General features: G+C 45.7%; 1 protein-coding gene, 1 non-coding gene and 1 pseudogene across 2 annotated transcripts; 2 read left to right on the forward strand and 1 right to left on the reverse strand.

Moving 5' to 3' along the window:
- On the forward strand, positions 4,839–4,919 carry TRNAL-CAG. The gene has a single exon. It is a non-coding gene; the product is annotated as a tRNA-Leu (tRNA).
- On the forward strand, positions 10,665–11,233 carry LOC110432695 (annotated as a pseudogene).
- Positions 11,290–15,939, reverse strand: LOC8059819 (conserved oligomeric Golgi complex subunit 4). The gene is made up of 2 exons (XM_002468387.2): positions 14,140–15,939; positions 11,290–12,078 (listed from the first exon to the last, which is right to left on the reverse strand). Exons 1-2 carry the CDS (start codon positions 15,796–15,798, stop codon positions 11,449–11,451), a joined length of 2,289 nt encoding a protein of 762 aa, XP_002468432.1. The 5' UTR covers positions 15,799–15,939; the 3' UTR covers positions 11,290–11,448.

The following is a 15,949-nucleotide window of genomic DNA, read 5'->3' on the forward strand; positions in this document are numbered from 1 at the left end:
TAGCCATTAACTAGATGATATCCAACATAAGCTCTTCCATCAAACATAGGTAACCATCTATCTCGCGGATGACAGGAAATCACCCGACTTCTACCGTCTAAGCAGGCTAAGCATAAACTCGCCCTAGACTAGCAGGGTATATCAAGGTAGGATAATCAATGGTAAAGCAAGGATATAATGCAGCAACGGTGTCACACAACTCCTATACTTAATGCAACAATCATAAAGCATAATTGGACTGTTAGAAAGCATAGGTAAGTAAATGCTCCGGTGCTTGCCTTGCACAAAGTCAGACGCGCGGTGGTCTGGGCACTCCGGCAACTCCTCTTGGCCTTCCTCTGGGAAGACCTCCGGCTGGGGCTCCTCCTGTGGGTCCTCCTCTATCTCCGAATACGGGAGGTCCTCTTGCGAACCTGTATGATGCGATGCACGTGCATAAGTATCATGAATGCACGAGGTATGATGGTTATGAATGAAGATGAGTAATAATTCTTTTGACAGAGTAGGTGCATATCTCCTTTCTGCTAACAACCTAACTCATTTACGGAGTAAGTGCATACTTCTTCTCTAAACACTTTAGAGGAGTGCACCAAGAAGAGTGGTGTGGCCAGGCGCACACACACAACGCGGAATTACGAGAAAGAAACTACTATTCATTACCAACACCACATTTCAGCTAGGTTGCGAACAAGGAACCAGCAGGCATCACACAATCGAAAATGCACAAGAATGGCTATAAACCATGAAATCGCCTTAATCCTATTACTTATCATTTCATGTGAATAAACAGGCTTGAACTGTGACCTCTGTCTAGATAGCTCAGAAAATTCCACAAAAATTACCGGAGCTACTCTATGCTATAACAGAGTCATGATAAATTTTTCACCACTTTTTGCTAAGTACAGCAGCCTACACAAAAAGATGAAGCTACTGGTCAGAAATGCACATTTAATAACTTTGTACAGTGAAAAGTGTCAAACAGCAGATTTCATATTTTTACCTAACACCACTTAGCACAAGAGAAGTTAGTAAAAATTATCAAGGCATAACTCCACATACTTTATTTATTAAAAATCATGCAAGAATTAGCCCAAAAATGAAATTAAATCATATTCCAATGTTTTTGCACAGTAACTGCATTCTATTTAATTTTTCCAGCAACTACACCACACATAGAGTCTAGCAAAACAAGAATCACAATTTTCAGAGCAATAACCTACTTACTATGCATTTTCTCAGATTTCAGCTATTTAAGCAATTAAACAGGTTTACACAGAAAATATTCACCAAAAATTCATCTCATATTTTTCAAAGACAGATCTACTCAGCAGAAACCTAACAAAACAATTTTCCACAAATTTGGATCTCATTTGCCCTTGCAAAAATTCAATTTCATTTGAAACATTTCCTGCAAAACAAATAAAAAGAAAAAGGGCCGAAACCCTGGCGCATGGGCCGGCCCAGCAGGCCGTTGCCGCGGCCAGGCTGAGCCTCTCGGCCCAAAACCCTCTCCCTCTCCCCTGGCCAGGCCGAGACGGTGGCCGGCGCTCCGGCGGTTGGCACGGAGGCGCGGCGGCTGTCTCCGGCGCCGGTTGGCTCCGACGAGGAGCGCACCACGTGTGCGAGCGCGAGGCGGACCTATCCTTGCGGTTCGGTGTGCGCGTAGGGCGCTGGAGGTTCCCGGCCGCGTGCATGGCAGCACGGCGGCGGAGAAGAGCTCCGACGAGCGCTGCGCGGAGACCAAGGCGCGCGCATTGCTCCGATTGAGCGCGGAAAAACTCGATTCGGGGTCTAGCGGCCCCGGTGCTTGCGCAGAGATAGCAAGGGAGGAAGCAAGGAGGCGCAGACACGGCGGAGCACGAGCTCGCGGAGCCCCGTCCATGGCGGTGCGGGGAAAACGGCCAAATCGGCCTCCTTACCGACGATGGCGGCGGCGGAAACACGAGCAGACGGGTGGCGCGGGTGGTGGCGGGGCTCGAGCGCACACAGGCGAGGCTTGAGCGGGCGCGGGCGCGGCCAAGCACGCCGGCAACGGCGAGCGTCGCGGCGGGCGTGCGCGCTGTAGCTGCGGACGCGGCGAGAGCGAAGGAGAGCGGGCAGGCGCGGCCGGGCGAATGCGCGAGCGAAAATGGGACGAGGCGCGTCTCATTTCGGGGTAGGCGGCCGTGGCGGGGCCCGCTCGCCAGGCATCGCCGGCCACGCGGCGCGGCGGCCAGGCGACGGCGAGCGCGTGGCGCTCCCAGCCTGTGGCCGGTCGGCCACGACGCGCGCGGCGCGCGGGTGCGGACGCAGACGCGGGTGCGGCCGGTGGGCTGGCGTGGGCCGAATCCGGCCTGCCGGCTCGCGCTGGCTTTTCTCTTTTTTTTTTAATTTTTGAATCCAACTCATAAGCACTATTTGGCAAACTTAGAAGCTTTTTCACAAAAAGTGCCCAAAATAAAAGTTGTGGAGAATTTTAAACTGAACAACTTTCATTTAGGGCTCAACTCAAAATTCTAAATAAATTTATGAAATATAAATTTATTTTGAACCTAGGGCAAAAAGGAATTTATTTTCAAAGTAAGTTCTTTTGCTCCAAAATGCCTCAAATCTTTTGCAAAGAACTTTGTTAATTCATTTGAAGACTAAGCACATAGATCCAACTTGATTAATTGTTTGAAGGACAATTAGTTAACAAAGCAATACTCAAGCAATTTAATTAAATTGAAACAAAAATGCAACTCACAAAAATGATGATGCATTTAGGGTTAATGCTTGATGATGCTTATGCCATGCTTAATGAAGGTTTGGGTTAATTAAGTATATGCATTATGCAGGCTTAACACTGAGGTGTTACAGGGATCGCGAGTGGGGTGGCGGACTCCAGGGGAGCGGATCCGGCCGACGACCGCCCAGGGAGGCGCTCCTCGGCCCCCGGCCGCCGGGACGAAGCCTGAGCCGCCGAACTTGCCGGGCCTCCAGCGCTCCGGCACGCGGCCAGGAACACCGTCCGCGGCCACCTCGGCACGCCAAAGAGGCAGGGGAGCGCCGCAGGGTTGTAGATCCGGGCCGCCGCCCACCGGATCTGGCCGGCCGTAGCCTACCGCCGCCGGTCACCGCCGGACACGTCGGGGGAGAGGTGGGGGGGAGAGAGCGGGGGGTGAAGGAGACACGCACGGGGCCACTTTGGGGCAGCCGCCGTCGCTGGCCGCCGCCGCCACGGGACGACGGCGACGGCGGCCGGAGAGGGCCGGAGAGGAGGGGGGAGCTGGGTGACGGCGCCGTCGCCCCCCGAGTCGCCCGTTGGGAGGGCGCTCGGGGGTCCTGTTTTTTTATTCGTATATACAAAGTGGATGACTTTTCTTTCCTACCTTCTAAACAGAATAATTTGGAATAGAGGGAGTACTGTATTTGATTCACTTCTTTTCAAATGCGAGGGTGAGGGATATTCACTTCTTTTTAAATACGAGGGTGAGGGATATTCCTCGACCGGTTACCTGCTTTACTAAACAGTACATGCACCCCTACTCTTCTTCTTCCTAACAGGATCCATTTACCCTAGCTTGTTTGACAAATCCTATCTTTCATTGATCCTCTTTAGTTTAGCAAGAACTTACTATGACTAGCCATCGTATTAGAAAATAAATGTATTTTCTTGAGCCTAATGCACGAAAACAATGAGAGATTAGTTCAAGGAGTACTAAAATAGGTGCTAATGGCAATGGGACTCCCGCTGGTAATAAGAAGCTAAACAAGTTGAAGCCTATGTCTTTGAAAATCCAATGATCTCGTAATGCCTAAAAAATGGAAAATGGAAGAGTCAAAGTATGAGTAAATCACTTGTCACTGTGAAGCTAAAGGGTATCATACCTTAGGGATTACGAAATAACGAAAAAAATAAAAAGTGATCGAGATGCAAGGGAAAAAACTTTTTTTCTTACATTTTCAGAAAGACCACCTATTTGTTCGTTTACTAGGTTCGGCACGAAATCATAAATAAGCTCCACCAAGCATTACCATGCATTTGCCCCTGACTTCCCCCCCCCCCCCCCCCCCCTCCTTTTTGGTAACAACAAAAACCAGAAGTAGGAACAAACCAAGAATAGTTAGCAATAGACAAGGATAGATTTATGAATGAGAAAAAAAGTTGCCTATATTCAGATCCATAATTGGGTAAATTCCCAATTGATCCACTGTGCTTTCTGTTATTGGTCTGCCCTCCGCCGCCTTCAGGGATAATGACTAAGCCTTCATTTACCATCTCATCATCAAGATCTCTTAGAGGCTGATCCAATCGGGTATATGTATTTCAGAAGTGATCTAATTGTTCTCCGTAGGAAAGAGAGCTGGTTAGAAACCCTGAACTATGGATACAGGGGGGAGAAGGCAGATGTGGAGGATAGGAAAACTGTACCCACCTTTTCTTTTAACAGAAGGCGATGCTTGTCGAAGAGAACAAAATAACTTGAACCTACCGTGATAAATGAAATCCCTAGCCCCACAGGGCACGACCATATTTTGTAGCAGCAGCTTTTCTCACGGGTAAAGCAAGGATGAAGGATCATGTGTTAATTGAAATCCCTAGCTCCGCAGGGCAAGATGTGAGCTAGCAGCAGCAAGTTAAGTGAGGATCATGTGTTAATTGAATTCTTTTGGTGAATAAGTATAGACTGTATAGTCATTTTTGTTCACGTTATGCTTGTCATTTCTCACGTACGCATATTGAGATAGTATAGTTGCAGATAAAGCTTGTGGCGACTGGTGGAGTTCAATATGGAAGCAAGCTGGACCAGACGTTGTTGTCTCCCGTTTTATCTTTTCAAACGTTCATGTATTGTTATTATTGAGCAATATTCAATGTCAAGATGGCCGAGTTGGTCTAAGGCGCCAGTTTCAGGTACTGGTCCGAAAGGGCATGGGTTCAAATCCCATTCTTGACATTTTTTTTTATTTTTATGTGCTATGCTGTGTTCTTTTTTAAATGGTTATTTTTGTTTTTGTGTTGTGCTTTGCTCTTTTGTTTTTGTTCTTGTGCTGTGCTATGCTCTTTTCTAAATGGTTTTTTTTGTGCTTAACTTTTGTGCTGTGCTGTGCTGTGCTTTGCTCTTTTATAAATGACCTCGCTCCCTCGGGACTTTAAAGCAGAGCTCCCCATTCTTGACAATTTTTTTTTTGTTTTTATGTGTTGTGCTGTGTTTTTTTCTAAATGATTATTTTTTGTTTTTTGTGCTGTCCTTTGCTCTTTTGTTTTTGTTCTTGTGCTGTGCTATGCTCTTTTCTAAATGATTTTTTTTTTGCTAAACTTTTGTGCTGTGCTTTGCTCTTTTCTAAATGAACCTCACTACCTCGATACTTTAAAGCTCTAGCAGTTTTTAACACAAGAGTAAAGAAATGTAACTAGTAAAAGTAGGTGATAGGGACATATCATGCTAGCTCCTGTAACATTATTGCTATCATGACCTATCAATGGATATTTGATGTGAAATTTCATAACGTCTATATCTTCTGCTACAAGTACAAGAATGATTCTAGTGTAAAAAATAGTATCTAAACAAAAGTCAATAGATCTGTATATACTGCAATATGTTAATATTATGATTCAGTGGCAATTATATATTGGCAACTTTGAACATGTTTCATTAACTTATATTTCTTTGTTTCACCATGACATTACCAGTGTTTCATGCCTTTTTATACATATATATTGCAGCAATCAACAACATGGCATCTATATATTGGCATGTTTCATTTTTTACAATGTGATGTGTTATTAGAGCATCTATGTTGTCCATCTGTGTGTTGATACATGTATCACCTTGTGTGTACTTTTTTCGGTATTTTTTATGTGTTACGAACTATATACCCCAATTTTTGGATTTAATTTTAATATGTTGTTTTCTCTCTTTTTTTACACAGCAATTAATGTTCCCAAAACCAAATGCAAAAGCAATGACGATGCCTTCAAAACCAGTTCTGGGCACACTTCAAACATGAGCTCTCCTTAGAGGCACTTAAAGAGTCAAAGAAGGCAATTTGCTTCATAAACATACTAACACAAAGAAGCACCCAGTGGTCTTGAAATATTATCGGAAAGAACATCTGCATAGTATTCCAATGTAAAAATGTAGATAAATTAATGTGGCACCTTTCACAACATTTGAGATGAGTGACCTTGCTTAGTTGATGGTCTTTCTCATTGGAACAAAACAATGTATATACACCTCACGTACCAGATCCATCTTGGTGATAGTCCATGTTTCATTTATCTTGGTGTAAATTTTCTTGAGAGTCCCATCATTACTGAAAGAAGCTGGATCCACACTCAAGAATGACTGTGCAGCACACACAAAAAAAAAGGTTGGAAAAATAAGAAAATGAAAAAAGCTAAATAAAAGATGAGTTCGAGGAAGTCATTTAGAAATAGAAAGTCACAGGTATTGTATCATTACCGTGGCCAACTGGGGAAAAGCAAATTTAATATCTCTTGTTTTATTCTCTTTAAACATTTGAATCTGGTCAAGATTGAACTCATAACTCCACAAAGCCATTACATTGTTACCAACCAATCCCCTTGCCTTGAAGGAATCATAGAACTCATCGTACGTAATGTGAAAGTGATCAATCTCAATGAAAGGTGGCCTTGTAGAAAAAGGAAAGGAGATATAATCAAAACTTACTACAAGAAAGATGAGCGAAGTGCTACACCAAAAGAAGCTCCAGTTCATATATAAAACAAAATTGGTCTATAATTTATAAATCAATGAGTGCCTCATATATACACTTATTTTTGTTCAAGCAATATAAATCTACAGCTTTAACGCTGTGTCCCGTAGGTGCATTGCTGTCGATAAGAACTTGCACGTCTCCACACCGTGGCCTTCTTCGTGGCACACCAAGCACACCGACTCTTTGGCTTTGTCTTTCTTAGCCTTGGACTTGTTCTTCTTTATTGCTTTTTCTTTCACTTGTTGTACAATGGTCTTCTTACGGTCAACCTTGTTCCTAGGCCTCCCTTGTGGATCTTTTGTTGGAGGGTTCTTGAACTTTATTTGTTTCACCCCTCTCTCCACCTCCTTTGCACTCTCAACTACATTTAGAGGATCATTTTGTCTTGAAATCAATGCTTTCGTGGTTGCCTTCACCTTTTCCCTCAAATGATCGATCCCTTGTGAACCCACCATGTACTCTTCTGGACCCACACAAGCATGAGCAGCCAGCTGTGTCATTTTCCTACACAATGCATTGTACCTCAGCTTATTGTCGCTGGAACACCAAACACTGGTTCAGGACCTGACAAATGTTGAGGAACTTTCAGCGTAGCTTCTTTAGACCACCTGTGCAGCAGATACTTCTATGGTACATGTTGCACATCAAGTGTAGTAAAGACTTTTAGGATGTGAGGACACAGGAGACCATCTTGGTCAAACATGTTGCAAGAGCAAGTGTATGTTTCAGACCCCTGATTCGCAGCAACATTGTATGTTTTCAATGTCACCTCACCTTCCTTGTATACTCGTTTCAACACCTACAACATAAATACAAAATAGGGGTACCATCAATTTACAAAGTCACCCAGAATTATTGTTTCAATGGACTCTAGATTCTGTTTCAGTAGTAATGAATAGCATGTTTCAGTATTTGTAAAACAGAACATCTATGTATGCTGCAACAAAGATGTGCAGTCTGTATGTACACCTTACCTGCACTGTCATTTGGCTTCCCTCTTTAGCAATCGAATCTATAGTTAATGTCGTGGAATCACGCAGCAACTCTTGAAACTTGAAGAAAATACTTCTAGTGTAGAACTTAGATACTTGCTTCTCAATTTGAGACCTCCCCCACAGCGATGGATTTGTCGTTTCACCTTTTGCTGCTTCTCGATACTCCTTCTCAACCCTTGTTTTCATTATGTAATCATATTGGGTAAGGAACTGCAACACTGAGTCCTGTGGGTGCACCATTGTCTTGAATAATGCATTCATACTCTCAGATCTCCCTGTTGTGCTTGTGAAGGGAAATAAGCATTTCTTGAAATATGCAGGTGCCCACATAGACTTGGTTGAAGACATGTTTTGAAAGTGATCATTTCTATGCATATCGTACTTCACCCCTATGTTATGCCACAACGTCTCAAACTCCTTTGGAGACTCGGTGAAGTTGATGCAATAGTCAAACTCCTCTGCAAATTCTGGGTTGTTTCTAATTAACCAACCAAACTTCTCATAAGCTTTGCTGACCACATGAAACTTGCAGCACCTGTGTGTTGAAGAAGGGAATATCTGTGCTATTGCAGCTTTCATGGCCCTGTCCTGGTCAGTCATGATGTTGGTTGATGCTATTCCTCCCATTGCATCCTTGAGCGTTTGAAGCACCCACACAAATGTTTCAGTAGTCACATCCGGAAGTAGAGCACAACCTAGTAGGATGCTTTGGGCATGATTGTTGATCCCAACAATTAGTGTAAAGGGCATGTTGTACCGGTTAGTGCAGAACGTTTTGTCAAAGAATATGCAATCCCTAAAGCACTTGTACAACTCTCTTGATCTGCCATCAACCCAAAACAACCCCCTTACAGCATTCTCAGCATCTAGCTTGATAGCATAGAAGAAGCTAGGGCTCTCGGCTTGCAACTTCTGAAAATACTCTAGGACAGCATCCATGTTTCTGTACCGTAGTCCTGCCCTCAAGTGTGTCCTCATATTGGAGACATCTTACTGTTGAAGGTTAGGTTTCCCACTCCTCCATGAAAGTCTCCCAGCACTGCCATGATTTGCATGGTGGATATGTTTCGATGGTGCAGTGTCTTCAATAGCTTATAATCTGCCCATAATATCCGTCTGTGGGACCGCAACTGCATTACCCTGCCCTTTATCTTCACCAAAGGGTGTGTATGCTCTGCTTGAAACACCACGACCCTCCACCTTCCGTTACGTAGACCCACAGCCATATGTGCCTTATAATCTTCCTTCTTTAATGTGCTTCTATTCCTTGTTGCAGTGGTCATTACCGCTGTTGCTCTCTTCTTCTTGGATGTAGTTGCTGCCGATGATGATACATTACTCGATGCACTTTCTTCCTTTTCACCAGGTGTAATCCTTGCATGTGAACATTCAAACTCCTTCCTTATCAATTGTTTAGTCACACGACTACTTCTTGATGAGCCTATCCTAATACTGAATCTCATCTTGAATGCATAAGCATTGTATACCCTCCTTGCTTCATCTAGTGTATCAAACTCCATCCCTTCAAATGGAACAATTGGTTGGGAGCTAACAACATCCTGTTCTTCTTCATACACCAACTCGTCATCAGTTATCTCCACATCAACACCCTCAAACGGCTGAACTGTTGCCCTGTTAGAAAGACTCTGATCAAGAATAGGGTCAATAGAACCCTATGTTACAAATATGTTGTCAGATTACACACGCAGTCAACAACAGATAATTATTTTGAAGGAAACAAACAATTTTAGTTAGAGTTTCCCAGAAACATACTTCTGAAACATAGGCAGCCCTATTAGTGCATGACGTTGCAACAATCTGATGATGTCAACTAACAGTATTTGCGCAATCATCATCAACCTCCTGCACGTTTCAAAGTGTCATCATAGAACACACATCGGAACACACAGACAACCAAAATTCTTGTTGAAGTGGACTCTGGTAAATATTTGAGTACTATTGTAACACAAGTTTCAGTAGCAAAAGAGAGCATCTAGATGTACTTACATGCTGATTTGAAGAAGAAGGGTTCGTCTCCACTATCTCCTTGCCCCTGGTGATTGCAACACGAGCGGGCACTCCGTCCCTTGAGCCCTCCTTGCGCCCGTCTACCCATAGATCTGTCTCACGACCCTCAACAATCGGCGGGGGACGACAGCCCGTGGGGATCTCGGCGTTGGCCAGCAGATGAGACATCAAGGCGCAGTCTGCTACGGACGGGGAACAGGGCAGGGTGTGCCAGCGGGGAGGACCGCTGCAGAGGGGAACACGGAGGGGAACAGCGGGAGGATGGGCGGCGTGGCGGGATGGGGGCGCGGTGGGATGGCTGCGCGGGGCCGCACGCGAGCGCGCCGCGAGCGTATCTCTGTCCGGGTCGGTAGGATTGGTCGGGTGTCTCTGTCCGGATCGGTAGGATTGGTCGGGTGCCGCTACGCGGTCGGGTGTGAGGTGCGTCCAGACACACACCTAGGAGCCGGACGTCCGGGCGCTAGGTAGACCGCTTTTTCATCTACATCATCGTCCATCGTCGGACGGCGCCGTTGGCTAGCGGCATCGGCTCTTGTAGAAGTAAGAGTCAAGATCTTTCATTAACCCGAACGAACACTCTTTTCTGAGATACTTCCTCCATCTCAAATTGCAAGTCATTCTAAGAGTCTTATAGATTCAAACTATTCTAAGTTTAACTAAATTTATATAATGAAATGATAATTATTATAATACTAACTAAGTATTATTAAATTCTTCCTTAATTATATTTTCATAGTACTCACTTTACGTTACAAATCTTAGTATTTCTCTTTATAATTTTGATCAAACTTAAAAATGTTTTGACTCTCCAAGATTTTTAAAATAACTCGTGGTGGGAATAGAGTCAAATAAGTGACAAATGAATGGCAACACATGCTACCTATCCGTGGTCGGGAAAATGCTTTGTGCCCGGCGGCCATAGCGATCGATCGATCCATGGGGCGGCCGCCGTGCTGCGACAAGGAGGGCGTGAAGAAGGGCCCGTGGACGCCCGAGGAGGACCTGGTCCTCGTCTCCTAGGTCCACAAGAGCACGCCCCCCCCCCCCCCCCCCCCCCCCCAGTCCCCGCCAACACACAGGTGGGTGTACACTTGCCCTTCCCTAGCTACCTGCCGCGGCCACTGATATGTGCATGCATGCAAGGCTGCTGCGGTGCAGCAAGAGCTGCCGCCTCCGGTGGACCGGGCATCCGCCGGGGCGGCTTCTCCGACCAGGAGGACCGGCTCATCGTCGTCCACCTCCAGGCGCTCCTCGGCAACCGCTGGGCCGCCATCGCCTCCTACCTCCCCGATCGCACCGACAACGGCGTCAAGAATTACTGGAACACGCACGTCGCCTCGTTGCCGCCCAAGGGCCAGCGGGAGCTCAAGCTGCCGACCGACATCGACCTTTTAGTTTTTCTGTTTTCAAGTCGTTGCTTTTTTTCCCAACTGGCTGCAAGTTTTACTGAAAGTGATTGCCTTTGCACAAATAATCAACCAGTCACCAAGGGAGGCAATGTATAAAAGCTTAAAAGAAAACATTACAGCATGCGACAATACGACATGGGTGGACCCAAACATGGCCAATTCGCCGTATCATAGTAAGCTCATAACAGACAAAAGGTATGTTCGCAGATTTCTTTTACAATGCAGGTGTTTGTCATTGCAACAAAAATTTGTAAGGCATCTCGTTGGTATATCACATATAAAGAATTAACAAGTACATATAAATGCAAGATTCAGAGCCTCAAAGCAGCAATAGCTTCAGGCCTGAAGTCAATCCTAAGTCCTAACACTCTCCGCACCTCTGCAGGTGTCAACAACCATGTGAGATGGCCAGCATTGTCACCCCAGAAATCCAAAATCTCTGATACCCGCTCAAAGTTCAGAATGGTCGACATCTGCGAAAGCCTAGAGAACTTGTCTCTGACTGGTCTCTGGGACATTTCTGAGAAATGGTTGATCAGAGAACGGACCTCCTTGTCGAGCTGGAGCCCACCGAGCTGGCTAAACCTCTTCTGCATCATAATCACCTCGAGCCTCTTGACAATGAAGTCAATGATCAAGTGCACAAAGGAATCATAGTTGTTCGATGTCATCACTGGCTGGAGCCAAGCAACATTTGTGTTAACTGCAAGTATAAGCTTCTGCACCCATGGGTCATTCACTTCATTTTCCCCATATTCAGCATCATCCAGCTCATAACTGACCATAGCAACAGTGTCAAGTACTGGACGAATGCGTGGTGCCACAGATGCCACCAAATGCTCCAGTGCAGAATGAAGGATCTTCTTAAAGGAAGCACTGATCTCTCCTAGCTCTGATAAACAGGATTTGATCTTCTCTCGATCAGCTGGAGTATGAAAAACCTGTTGGACAACCACAAATCAGTGGAGTATATATCAACTATGATGACATGGCAATCAAATCACTACTCCCTAGTTACTAATGACACTGTTACGTCACATGAGTCACACTCAAGTAAATATCATACCCAATTGTGACTAATAAACCCTATGAGGATTTCTTAGAACCATTAGAGCAAGTACATTGATACACGTCAATGGTATTATAGGTTGTCCAATACTAGGATTTTTTACGATGTGGATGCGAAGAGGGACGTGAGAGAAAGAGGTTGTTGTTTCGTGAAACAACTCCACATAAGCTAAAATTTAGGACAATGAGCCTGCTTCTGCACCATTGTACGACTTGTTGCCATGCAACTCAAAACATTCCTTTTGTTCTATACACAAATCAAGCAAATGTGAATTACTACGAGACAACTCAAAAGACAAGTTATTGTACAGGTTGCCTGATAACCATTGTACGACTTGTTGCCATGCAACTCGAAACATTCCTTTTGTTCTATACACAAATCAAGCAAATGTAAATTACTACGAGACAACTCAAAAGACAGGTTATTGTACAGGTTGTCTGATAAGTCAACTCAAGACCACATGAATTATATGAGACCGCGACACACCAATATACTTGCCCGTAGTCCATTATAAATTAAAGGAGAATGTAAAGGAACATAGAGCAATCAAAATCAGAAGTGAACTTTTGCTCTAAACTTCAGCAAACCAAAGCTACATTAAACAATATAGTCCAGGGTATTTTTGACTGCGGGATTTTTTTCCCCTATTCCTGCCTTTTTCCTGTGAATTGAACCAACTCTTGTGAAATTCCTGCATTCCAAAATGGCCCTGGGCACTTCAATCTATTGCATAATTATAGAAATTTGGTACAGGGTTCAAGAATCTATTCAATAGATCATAGATGCAAATGAAGATGCTCAAGCGTTACTGTTGTAGTCCTGTAGATGGTTCTACAATTTTAGTCCCACACAGGCATGCATGTTTTGCTGACTAGACCATGATATTGTATATAATAATTTCATATCTGTGTACCATACAGTAAATGCTGGTACAAGCCTATGATTCATTTGTCTCATTTCAAGATCTATTTTCAAAAAGTATTTCAGATAAACGTAAACAAGGTTCATTTTTGCTGCGCTGTTTTAGATACTGCTCAATAAAAGTTCAAGGTGGTCCCGGTGCATAACGTGCTTGTCAGTGGTATTTTGTACATTATTATGCTTGCAAGATGACTCATAAGCAAGCTGTTCTATTTGTTAGATCACAGGTTCCCGCACATAAGATTGCTGGATTAATCATACATTCAATACTTCACACATCATTTATCAACACCGTTGTTCGACATAGTAAGTTTAGTGATTTAGTTTGCAGAATTGTTTATCTGGAACTAAGTTTAATGGTTTTGCTATGGCAAGCTCAAAAGACAGTTCAAACAACAGGAGTGACCAGAAGGCAGTATACAAAACGCTGTTATCGATTTGAGTAACATAATTCTGTTCTACTTAGAAAGTTGCTAGTTCAAGCTAGTTCAGGCATTTACATCTAACGATTTTTCATTTCCCAGCTGACAAATACATTAGACTAAACAATCATTTCTATGTGCATTAGCATGATAGAATTAAGGCAATGAAATGCATTCTTTATGAGTTATGAGATTCTTTATAACATAAGATACACAGAGATCAAATGACGGCAGCAGCAGCAGCACACATGAGATACCATTACCAACTCACAGGGATCATTGTTGAAAAATGTAGGTGCACACAACTAGACCAATATGATATATACCAAATGGTTTATCATTGCCATAAAAAAGTTTTAGGTTTCTGAAATTTACTCTATTACTATCAACTAATTTTCAGAGAATGCTAAACTGTTGTGAGCTCCTACATTTTAAATCAACCAATCTGCAAATAAGAACACAATATATAACTGAAGAAATGCACATGTCCAATAAATTGAACTTGATGGAATGCATAGATGGCCTAGTTGTTAAACATATCCCACTTTAGGCTTAAAACAAATGTATAGAGTCAAAAACACTAGACTCACCTCCACACAGAGCTCCTCAATCTCATGACGAAGCTTCAGAACATACTCAGAGCTAATGTCAATGTTGTTTAGTGCCGTCGCAATCTCCTCACCAGTCTTCTGCACCCCAACACCACCAAGGAAGAGCTTTGCACCCAAATTTGGCTCCCGCATCCTCCATTGTAGTGCCTCCTGATACTCATTGCTCAGAAGGCTCGTTGCCCCACCAAGCACAGCAAGAACAGAGTTTATGCTTGCAGTGGAAGCAGCTCGGCGGCAGCAACTCTGCAGTACAAAGAATACATCATCCACCATTGACGTTGTGAGACCATCTGGTATGGGCTCATCAATCCGTATGGCTTTCCTCACATTCTCCACCATGAAAAACTCCTCAAAAATCACATAGAACCCAGTCAGATCCTGCTCCATTTTATTAAAGTTACCATTACGGAAGGCTTTCATTGCCCGCGGCCCAAGTTCAGGCTTGACATCTCTCAATCCGCGGATCTTATTCACCATAAATTCAGTGTAGTCCTCCCCAAGCTGTGTCAATGCAAGAATCTCCTCAAGATAAAGTTCAATTTCCCTGGGATCAGGCCCTTCATTACCTCCAGCAGCACTGGCCATGGAACCCATGGCCGAAAGGAGGTTCTTTGTATAGGAGTTTATATCCGATGCAAGGCGTGCAAGCTTCCTGTAATCAGCATAACGGCGTAGGATCTGGGTGCCCCGTGAATCACACTCCTCCTGCAGCTCAATGATGGCATAAGCAACACCATCATCGCCTCTGAGCTCCCGAAGCACAGCATCATTCTCCTCGACAGCGAGTACAATGTCCTTAAAGAGACGAGTGAGGCAGCCAACAAAATCCAGCCGCTCAGAGGTCGGTTGGGTCGCAGAGGTCAGCTCAGCGAGGTGCTCAAAGTCTGCCCGGGCACGCAGAGCGACGACCTTCTTCAGGTAGGCGACGTAGACCTGGAGTCCTTCATCGGCAAGTCCGAGCAGTGGGAATAGGCGGACGAGGCGGAGCACAGCAGGGTGGTCCTGTGCGTCGATGACCGCCGCTAGCCTCCGACGCGCGAGCCCCTCGAGGCGACGTTTGATGTCAAGCAGATCGCGGCGGAGATCGTCGTCGGTGGGGAACCGAGCGTCGATAGCGAGGAATTCATGCGCAGCGGTGGCGGCGGCGGCAAGGTCGTCGGCGGCCAAGGCCCGCCGCGCGGCTTCGAGCGCGCGGGAACGGTCGAGCGCGGCCTCGGCGCGCGCCAGCGCGGCGTCCGCCCTGGAGTGTGCCGCGTCGAGGTGGCGGACGCGGGATGAGAGCGCGTCGGCGAGCGCCGCGGTGGAGGAGGAGGACTCCTTTAGCGCGGCGGCGTCGGAGGCCGCGAGCGAGAGCAGCGGTGGGGCGGAGCGGAGGAGCGAAGCAGCGGCGCGGTCGAGGTCGGCACGGCGGGCGAGGAGAGCGTCGAGACGAGCGTCGAGCGCGCGCTGGTAGGCCACGCACTCGTGGAGGAGGCGGGTGGCGGCACCCGCATCGGTGAGGACGCGGAGCGCGGCGAGGGAGGCCGGGTCGCCGAAGTCGAGGGACGGTGGCACGTCAGCGGACGAGGGATCCGGGGCCACAATGGCATCCGGTCGGCGCGGGGACCGCGGGGTGGGAGAGGGAAACGGCACCGCCATGGCCGCGGGCCGTGGCGTCGGTGCAGATCGGCAAGATCTCGGAGTCAGGGGAGAAGACGAGAGGGCTGTGGAGAGCGAGAAGGCCAGATCTCGGAGTATTATTTTTTTTTCCCCCTCAAGGCCAAGGCCAACGGTGAGCTGGTGGTGTGGA

Source organism: Sorghum bicolor, chromosome 1, assembly GCF_000003195.3.
Source record: "Sorghum bicolor cultivar BTx623 chromosome 1, Sorghum_bicolor_NCBIv3, whole genome shotgun sequence".
Classification (NCBI taxonomy): Eukaryota; Viridiplantae; Streptophyta; class Magnoliopsida; order Poales; family Poaceae; genus Sorghum; species Sorghum bicolor.